This window comes from Scomber scombrus, chromosome 12 (genome assembly GCF_963691925.1).
Source record: "Scomber scombrus chromosome 12, fScoSco1.1, whole genome shotgun sequence".
NCBI classification, from domain to species: Eukaryota; Metazoa; Chordata; class Actinopteri; order Scombriformes; family Scombridae; genus Scomber; species Scomber scombrus.
Genome location: NC_084981.1, coordinates 30900892 through 30910891, shown reverse-complemented (window position 1 = coordinate 30910891; position 10000 = coordinate 30900892). Strand labels below are relative to the sequence as shown.

General features: G+C 48.9%; 1 protein-coding gene across 1 annotated transcript in view; it reads right to left on the bottom strand.

Annotated features, from left to right (window-relative positions):
- The window catches only part of glud1a (glutamate dehydrogenase 1a), a 19932-nt gene that overhangs the window by 4531 nt on the left and 5401 nt on the right, over positions 1-10000 (bottom strand). The window contains exons 5-11 of the mRNA XM_062429977.1: positions 9249-9343; positions 7735-7914; positions 6815-6952; positions 6588-6725; positions 6230-6310; positions 5352-5475; positions 474-565 (exon numbers count right to left, since the gene is read on the bottom strand). Of these exons, the coding sequence (XP_062285961.1) occupies positions 474-565; positions 5352-5475; positions 6230-6310; positions 6588-6725; positions 6815-6952; positions 7735-7914; positions 9249-9343 (848 nt within the window). The remainder of the gene's footprint in view (positions 1-473; positions 566-5351; positions 5476-6229; positions 6311-6587; positions 6726-6814; positions 6953-7734; positions 7915-9248; positions 9344-10000) is intronic.

The following is a 10000-nucleotide window of genomic DNA, read 5'->3' as shown; positions in this document are numbered from 1 at the left end:
TTTGTAGTACTTGTGTGTACTCACAGGGAGTAGTAGTAGTATTTGTAGTACTTGTGTGTACTCACAGAGAGTAGTAGTAGTATTTGTAGTACTTGTGTACTCACAGGGAGTAGTAGTAGTATTTGTAGTACTTGTGTGTACTCACAGAGAGTAGTAGTAGTATTTGTAGTACTTGTGTGTACTCACAGGGAGTAGTAGTAGTATTTGTAGTACTTGTGTGTACTCACAGAGAGTAGTAGTAGTATTTGTAGTACTTGTGTGTACTCACAGGGAGTAGTAGTAGTATTTGTAGTACTTGTGTGTACTCACAGAGAGTAGTAGTAGTATTTGTAGTACTTGTGTGTACTCACAGAGAGTAGTAGTAGTATTTGTAGTACTTGTGTGTACTCACAGAGAGTAGTAGTAGTATTTGTAGTACTTGTGTGTACTCACAGAGAGTAGTAGTAGTATTTGTAGTACTTGTGTGTACTCACAGAGATTCGGGCCTGGAACTCAGACGTAGGGACGACAGGAATGGAGCCGCCATGTTTTCCGAACTTTCTCTCCAAACTCTCCTGAACCGACACTGTGGGAGGAGGGGGGGAGGGGGGAGGGGGGTCACATGACTCTTTATTTACAATAATTTATTATTTATTCTTATTTAACAGGAGCGTGACGCAGGTCATGTGATTGGTCAGCAGGTCATGTGATTGGTCAGCAGGTCATGTGATTGGTCAGCAGGTCATGTGATTGGTCAGCAGGTCATGTGACTAACTCAGCAGGTCATGTGATTGGTCAGCAGGTCATGTGATTGGTCAGCAGGTCATGTGATTTAATGTGGTCATTAAAATCGGTTGCTGAGAGGACGCTGGCGTGTTTGTCGCCGCTTCTCGCATCCGACCTTTCCATCTCTCCTGGCTGTTTAAACTACTAACGTTATATTGGAATTCTCCTACCGTGGATGCTTCAACGTGGATGGCCTGGTTCCATCTCGGCTGGCTGCTGTACCGCCTGGACAAAGTAGGCTACAAACATCTCGTCGGAGGGCTACAGCTGCGGCTCGTTCACCGGCTTGTCAACTCGCCTGGAGCTAGTAGCACGCCAAGCTAGGCTGCTAACAACCGAACATCTCATCATGTCTCGTTTCAAATACTCCGCAATGGAACTCAGGAACATCATCCCGCACGCGCTCCCGGACTGCCTTGAGGTGATAAAATCTCTCCGGCTCCTCCGCCGTCCACCCTACGTGCATCGGGCTACCAGGCATAAGTTTGTTTTCCTGGCTACAACTATGGCTGTGCCGGCCGTCAGGGCAAACTCACTTCAGCGACGTCATCGACCTGGGCTACGCCCACCACCTGTCCTTCTGAGCCCCCTGGTTAGTGTGGCTGCCAATACTGTGTCTGCTATCACAGTGCCTCCATTTGCCTCTTTTATGCTGCTGAATGTTCGCTCACTCAACAACAAGGCCTTACTCCTCCATGAAATAATTCTGGATAAAACTTTGGACTTTCTCTGCCTGACTGAAACATGGCAAAATCCCCATGAATTCATCACGCTCAATCAAGCTACTCCCTCTGGATATTCCAACATCCAAAAGCCTCGCAGCTGCGGCCGTGGTGGCGGCCTGGCTGTTATACACCGCACTGACATCCTGTTAAAAGAAATCCCAGTCACAACATCATCATTTGAGTGCCTCCACTTCATGCTGTCTGGTGCCACACAGCTCCAGGTGGTTCTTGTCTACCGCCACCCGAAGGCCTCCTCCTGCTTTCTACAGGAGTTCTCGGACCTGCTGGCCTCGGTCTGCCCCATGTCCCCTGCTACTCTCATACTGGGTGACTTTAACATCCATGTAGACTCCAGCAGCTGTTCCGTCGCTGTGGATTTCCTCTCACTGTTGGACTGCTTTGACATTAAACAACATGTACAGGGCCCTACACATGCCAAGGGGCTCACCCTGGACCTGGTGTGCTGTGTTGGCTTAAGCCCCTCCCATCTCTGCTGCACGGACCCAGCTGTCTCCGAACACCAAGCCATCCTGTTCTCTGTCCCAGTGTGCCTCCCTAAGCAGCCTACAAAAAGGTCTATCACATACAGGAACACAAAGCGTGTGTGTATACCTACGCTGGCTAACACCCTAGCTGCCAACCTCGCTATCCACCCCTCTAACCGCACTGCTGACGGCTTGGTGGAACACTATAACAGCGCCCTCGCCCTCAGCCTGGACTCTGTTGCTCCACTCACCACCAAACTGGTCTCCTACACCCGCCCCGCTCCCTGGTTTACCCCAGAGCTGCGGAGGCTTAAGTCCACGGGGCGCCGGCTTGAGAGGCTTCACAAAAGATCCAGCTTCACAAAAGATCCGGCCTCACTGTCCACCTCGAAGCCTACAGAGACCACATCAAGTGCTACAAAGAGGCTCTCACCCAGGCAAAAACAGTCCATTACTCCACACTTATTAACAGCCAACAAAAGCATCCGAAAATGCTTTTCTCCACCATCAACCGCCTTCTTGACCCTCCCGACGTGCCGCAACCCTCCGACGCCGCTGACCTCTGCTCCAGGTTCCTGGACTTTTTCCACCAGAAAGTGGCCACCATCCACCAGCAGCTCCAGGCATCTACACCCTCCCCGCCGGCCACACTACCTCGGCAGGACATCTACCATCCTTCTGCCTGCCCACCACAGCGCCGCCTCACCACCTTCTCCCTGCTGGATGCTGATCAAGTCCTCGACCTCTTGACCAAAGCCGGGACTTCATCCTGCAGTCTGGATCCTCTACCCACGACCCTTGTGAAGGCCTGTCTCCCCACCATCTGCCCCCTGGTGGTTGACATCATCAACGCCTCACTTGGCTCTGGTGTGGTACCCTCCAGCTTTAAGTTGGCAGCCGTGACCCCAACACTCAAAAAGACAGGCCTGGACCCAGATGACCCCAACAACTACCGTCCGATCTCCAACCTTCCGTTCCTGAGCAAGATCTTGGAAAGAGCAGTGGCTGCCCAGCTACAACATCACATGTCCCACCATGAGCTCTTTGAACCTCTCCAATCGGGCTTCAGACCCCATCATAGCACCGAAACCGCCCTCATCAAAATAACAAATGACCTCCTGATTGCTGCAGACAACGGCCTTGTTTCCATCCTCATCCTCCTTGACCTCTCTGCTGCCTTCGATACCATTTCCCACTCCATCCTGCTCTCCCGTCTCTCTGAGCTCATTGGCCTTACCGACACTGCTCTCTCCTGGTTCCAGTCTTACCTCTCCAACCATAAACAATACATCACTCTGCAAGGCTCCTACTCCACCACTGCAACAGTTAACCATGGCGTCCCCCAGGGATCTGTCCTTGACCCCCTCCTCTTTACCATCTACTTGCTCCCCCTCGGTCAGATCATCTGCAACCATGGACTCAGTTTCCACTGTTATGCAGACGACACCCAACTGTACGTCAGCACCAAGCCCTCCTCACAACTCCCACTAATACAACTCAACAACTGTCTGCACGATATCAAAACCTGGATGACCAACAACCTTCTGAAACTCAACACCAACAAGACAGAGCTCATGGTGGTGGCCCCAGCACCACTGCTCAGGAAGGTTGGAGACCTCACCCTGGTCATCGACGGCTGTCCCACCTCCCCATCTCCCAAAGTGCGGAACCTGGGCGTCATCCTGGACCCCATACTCTCATTCAGTTTCCACATCCAGAGCATCACCAAATCTGCCTTCTTTCACCTCCGTAACATTTCAAGACTCCGGCCGTCACTCACCGACTCAGTCACCGAAACCCTCATTCATGCATTTGTCACCTCCCGTCTGGACTACTGCAATGGTGTCCTGTCTGGGCTGCCCAACAAAGCCCTAGACTGCAGTATGTCCAGAACTCAGCTGCCAGGGTGTTATCCCACACCAAGCCCTGGCAGCACATCACCCCCATCCTCAAGAAACTCCACTGGCTGCCAATCAAACAACGCATCAGCTACAAAATCCTCCTCCTCACCTACAAATCACTTCACTCACTGGCACCCAAGTACATCACTGACCTCCTCCACCCGTACACCCAGTCACGGTCCCTGCGCTCCACCAGCAAGGACTTACTCTGCACTCCCCGCACCAGACTCAAGACCTTTGGTGACAGGGCTTTCTGTGCAATTGCCCCTACCCTTTGGAACACCCTGCCCCCTCCTATCCGTTCCGCTACTTCTCTGACACAGTTCCAAAAGCACCTCAAAACACACCTCTTCTCTCTTGCCTACCCTCCCTAAACCCCCACCCTGCCCCTACCCCCCTACTCCCACTCTTGTAAAGCGACCTTGGGTATCTTGAAAGGCGCTATATAAATTGAAGTTATAATTATTATTATTATGTGACTCACTCAGCAGGTCATGTGATTGGTCAGCAGGTCATGTGACTCACTCAGCAGGTCATGTGACTGGTCAGCAGGTCATGTGATTGGTCAGCAGGTCATGTGACTGGTCAGCAGGTCATGTGATTGGTCAGCAGGTCATATGATTGGTCAGCAGGTCATATGACTGGTCAGCAGGTCATGTGACTCACTCAGCAGGTCATATGACTGGTCAGTAGGTCATGTGATTGGTCAGCAGGTCATATGATTGGTCAGCAGGTCATGTGACTGGTCAGCAGGTCATGTGATTGGTCAGCAGGTCATGTGATTGGTCAGCAGGTCATGTGATTGGTCAGCAGGTCATGTGACTCACTCACCAGGTCATGTGATTGGTCAGCAGGTCATGTGACTCACTCAGCAGGACATGTGATTGGTCAGCAGGTCATGTGACTGGTCAGCAGGTCATGTGATTGGTCAGCAGGTCATGTGACTGGTCAGCAGGACATGTGACTCACTCAGCAGGTCATGTGATTGGTCAGCAGGTCATGTGATTGGTGAGTAGGTCATGTGACTCACTCACCAGGTCATGTGATTGGTCAGCGGGTCATGTGACTCACTCAGCAGGACATGTGATTGGTCAGCAGGTCATGCGACTGGTCAGCAGGTCATATGATTGGTCAGCAGGTCATGTGACTGGTCAGCAGGACATGTGATTGGTCAGCAGGTCATATGATTGGTCAGCAGGTCATGTGACTCACTCAGCAGGTCATGTGATTGGTCAGCAGGACATGTGATTGGTCAGCAGGTCATGTGATTTGTCAGCAGGTCATGTGACTCACTCAGCAGGTCATGTGATTTGTCAGCAGGTCATGTGACTCACTCAGCAGGACATGTGATTGGTCAGCAGGTCATATGACTGGTCAGCAGGACATGTGATTGGTCAGCAGGTCATGTGATTGGTCAGCAGGACATGTGATTGGTCAGCAGGTCATGTGATTTGTCAGCAGGTCATGTGACTCACTCAGCAGGTGGTAGTTTGAGTCTCTCTCGTATTTGAAGGTGAGTCGACCGTAACTGACGTGATTCAGATTCTTCAACCACTCGAAGTACGATACGGTTACACCGCCGGCGTTCAGATACATGTCCTGTTACAGTAAACAGTTATTACACTGTTATTACACTCTGTTATTACTCTCTGTTATTACACTGTTATTACTCTCTGTTATTACACTCTGTTATTACACTATGTTATTACACTGTTATTACACTGTTATTACACTCTGTTATTACTCTCTGTTATTACTCTCTGTTATTACACTGTTATTACACTGTTATTACACTCTGTTATTACTCTCTGTTATTACTCTCTGTTATTACACTGTTATTACACTCTGTTATTACACTCTGTTATTACTCTCTGTTATTACACTCTGTTATTACACTCTGTTATTACTCTCTGTTATTACTCTCTGTTATTACACTGTTATTACACTCTGTTATTACTCTCTGTTATTACACTGTTATTACACTCTGTTATTACTCTGTTATTACTCTCTGTTATTACTCTGTTATTACACTGTTATTACACTCTGTTATTACACTGTTATTACACTCTGTTATTACACTCTGTTATTACACTCTGTTATTACACTCTGTTATTACTCTGTTATTACTCTCTGTTATTACTCTGTTATTACACTGTTATTACTCTGTTTTATCACTCTCTTATTACACTTTTATTACATTCTCTTATTACACACTCTTATTGCACTATTATTAGACAGTGTAATAACACTATGTAATTACACTTACTACACAGTGTTATTACACAGTGTTATTACACAGTGTTACTACACAGTGTTATTACACAGTGTTATTACACAGTGTTAGACGACTCACCGGGATCACCAGGATGTTTCTCTCCAGGAAGATGCGGTCGGCCTCGGGCGTAGTCGGACCGTTGGCTCCCTCTGCGATGATCTGGAAGTGACATCAGCTTCAGTTTATTATCACTGATCCTGCAGCAGAGCTTCTCATCAGCTCTTATTGTGCTAATATAGTAATAGTAGTATATATGTGTGTGTGTATGTCTATTTGTGTGTGTGTCTCTGTGTATGTCTATATGTGTGTGTGTATACATGTCTGTGTGTGTATGTGTGTATATGTGTATATGTGTATATATGTGTGTGTGTATGTGTGTGTGTGTGTGTATGTGTATATATGTGTGTGTGTATGTGTGTGTGTGTGTGTGAGAGACCTTGGCTTTGATCTTGTGTGCGTTGCTCTTGGTCAGTTGTTTCTCGCTGGCAGCAGGGATCAGGATGTCACAGTTGGCCTCTACGATGTTTCCTTCGTACGGCGTCGAGTTCGGGAAACCCACGATGGTCCCGTTGGCCTGGAGACAATCGACCAATCAGGTTTCAGCCTGCTGTTTACAGTTCACTCTTTCCTCTGATTGGTTGACATGAACAGACCAGTACTGACCAGTTTGTAGTCCTCCAGCTCTTTGGGGTCGATGCCTTTGGGGTTCCAGATATTTCCGTCCACTTCTCCGACTCCGACACACTTTGCTCCAAAGCGATGAAGATATCTCATCGAGTGAAGCCCGACGTTACCGAAGCCCTGCCGAGGTTAACGTTAGCTAGAGAGGTTAACGTTAGCTAGAGACGTCAACGTTAGCTACAGAGGGTAATGTTAGCTAGAGAGGTTAACGTTAGCTACAGAGGGTAACGTTAGCTAGAGAGGTTAACATTAGCTAGAGACGTCAACGTTAGCTACAGAGGTTAACGTTAGCTAGAGAGGTTAACGTTAGCTACAGAGGTTAACGTTAGCTACAGAGGTTAACTTAAGCTACAGAGGTTAACGTTAGCTAGAGAGGTTAACATTAGCTAGAGAGGTTAACGTTAGTTAGAGACGTCAACGTTAGCTACAGAGGTTAACGTTAGCTACAGAGGTTAACTTAAGCTACAGAGGTTAACGTTAGCTAGAGAGGTTAACGTTAGCTAGAGAGGTTAACGTTAGCTAGAGACGTCAACGTTAGCTACAGAGGTTAACGTTAGCTAGAGAGGTTAACGTTAGCTAGAGACGTCAACGTTAGCTAGAGACGTCAACGTTAGCTACAGAGGTTAACGTAAGCTAGAGAGGTTAACGTTAGCTACAGAGGTTAACGTTAGCTACAGAGGTTAACGTTAGCTACAGAGGTTAACGTTACAGAGGTTAACAGACTTTTTATAATTCATCTATAAATCTGATCATTGAGGGAAATGAATCAGCTTTGTCAGAAAGACACATTTTAAATGTTTACATGTTATGTATTTAATAGGACTTAATAACTCTGGACATTTAGTAAATAATGAGTTGATTGACAGCTTCATCCTGCAGGTGAGGAAGATGACGGAGCGTACCTGGATGACGAAGGTCTTGTCCTGGAAGCCGGGACTCATTCCCAGCTGGCTCATGTACGACGACTCGTTGATGAAGTTCTCGATGCCGTGAAAAACTCCTCGACCCGTCGCTGAGATACGACCGTGGATTCCTCCCTGACTGATCGGCTTCCCAGTGACACAAGCGTGAGCGTTGATGTCCTGAAGACAGGAAGAGGATGAGGACAGGAAGAGGATCAGGAAGAGGACGGGAAAAGGATCAGGAAGAGGACGGGAAGACGACGGGAAAAGGAAGGGAAGAGGACGGGAAGAGGATGAGGACAGGATGAGGACGGGAAGAGGACAGGAAGAGGACGGGAAGAGGATGGGAAGAGGACGGGAAGAGGAGGGGAAGAGGATGAGGACATGATGAGGACAGGAAGAGGACAGGAAGAGGACAGGAAGAGGACGGGATGAGGACGGGAAGAGGAAGAGAAGAGAAAGGGATGACGACATGATGAGGACGGGAAGAGGACAGGAAAAGGAAGGGAAGAGGACGGGAAGAGGACGTGAAGAGGACAGGAAGAGGATGAGGACAGAAAGAGGATGAGGACAGGAAGAGGATGAGGACGGGAAGAGGATGAGGACAGGAAGAGGACGGGAAGAGGATGAGGACAGAAAGAGGATGAGGACGGGAAGAGGACGGGAAAAGGAAGGGAAGAGGACGGGAAGAGGATGAGGACAGGATGAGGACGGGAAGAGGACAGGAAGAGGATGGGAAGAGGACGGGAAGAGGACAGGAAGAGGACAGGAAGAGGACGGGAAGAGGATGGGGAGAGGACGGGAAGAGGACGGGAAGAGGATGAGGACGGGAAGAGGATGAGGACAGAAAGAGGATGAGGACAGGAAGAGGATGAGGACGGGAAGAGGATGAGGACAGGAAGAGGACGGGAAGAGGATGAGGACAGAAAGAGGATGAGGACGGGAAGAGGACGGGAAAAGGAAGGGAAGAGGACGGGAAGAGGATGAGGACAGGATGAGGACGGGAAGAGGACAGGAAGAGGATGGGAAGAGGATGGGAAGAGGACGGGAAGAGGATGAGGACATGATGAGGACAGGAAGAGGACGGGATGAGGACGGGAAGAGGAAGAGAAGAGAAAGGGATGAGGACATGATGAGGACGGGAAGAGGACAGGAAAAGGAAGGGAAGAGGACGGGAAGAGGAAGAGGACGGGAAGAGGACAGGAAGAGGACGGGAAGAGGACAGGAAGAGGACAGGAAGAGGACGGGAAGAGGATGGGGAGAGGACGGGAAGAGGATGAGGACGGGAAGAGGACGGGAAGAGGATGAGGACAGAAAGAGGATGAGGACGGGAAGAGGATGAGGACGGGAAGAGGATGAGGACAGGAAGAGGATGAGGACAGGAAGAGGACGGGATGAGAACATGATGAGGACAGGAAGAGGATGAGGACGGGAAGAGGACGGGATGAGAACATGATGAGGACAGGAAGAGGACGGGAAGAGGACGGGATGAGTCCATCATGGTTCAGACTCACGTTGTATCCCATGGTTGTGGCGTAAGTGTCGGCGATCCAGGACATTTCTCTCTCTCCAGTGCTCATGTCCGGAGCAGGAACATCGATTCCGGGTCCTGCACAACCGACAAACAGCTGATCAATATTTACAGAAACACAAACAGCTGATCCATGTTTACAGAACTACAAACAGCTGATCAATGTTTACAGAACTACAAACAGCTGATCCATGTTTACAGAACTACAAACAGCTGATCGGAATGTTATAGGGAGTTATCGGGAGTTATGGGAATGTTATCGGGAGTTATCGGGAGTTATCGGGATGTTATCGGGAGTTATCGGGATGTTATAGGGAGTTATCGGGAGTTATCGGGAGTTATGGGAATGTTATCGGGAGTTATCGGGAGTTATGGGAATGTTATCGGGAGTTTTCGGGATGTTATCGGGAGGTTATCGGGAGGTTATCGGGATGTTATCGGGATGTTTACGGGATGTTATCAGGATGTTATCGGGAGGTTTTCGGGATGTTATCGGGAGGTTTTCGGGATGTTATCGGGATGTTATCGGGAGGTTTTCGGGAGGTTTTCGGGATGTTATCGGGATGTTATCGGGATGTTTACGGGATGTTATCGGGAGGTTTTCGGGATGTTATCGGGAGGTTTTCGGGATGTTATCGGGATGTTATCAGGATGTTATCGGGATGTTATCGGGAGGTTTTTGGGATGTTATCGGGATGTTATCAGGATGTTATCGGGATGTTTACAGGATGTTAT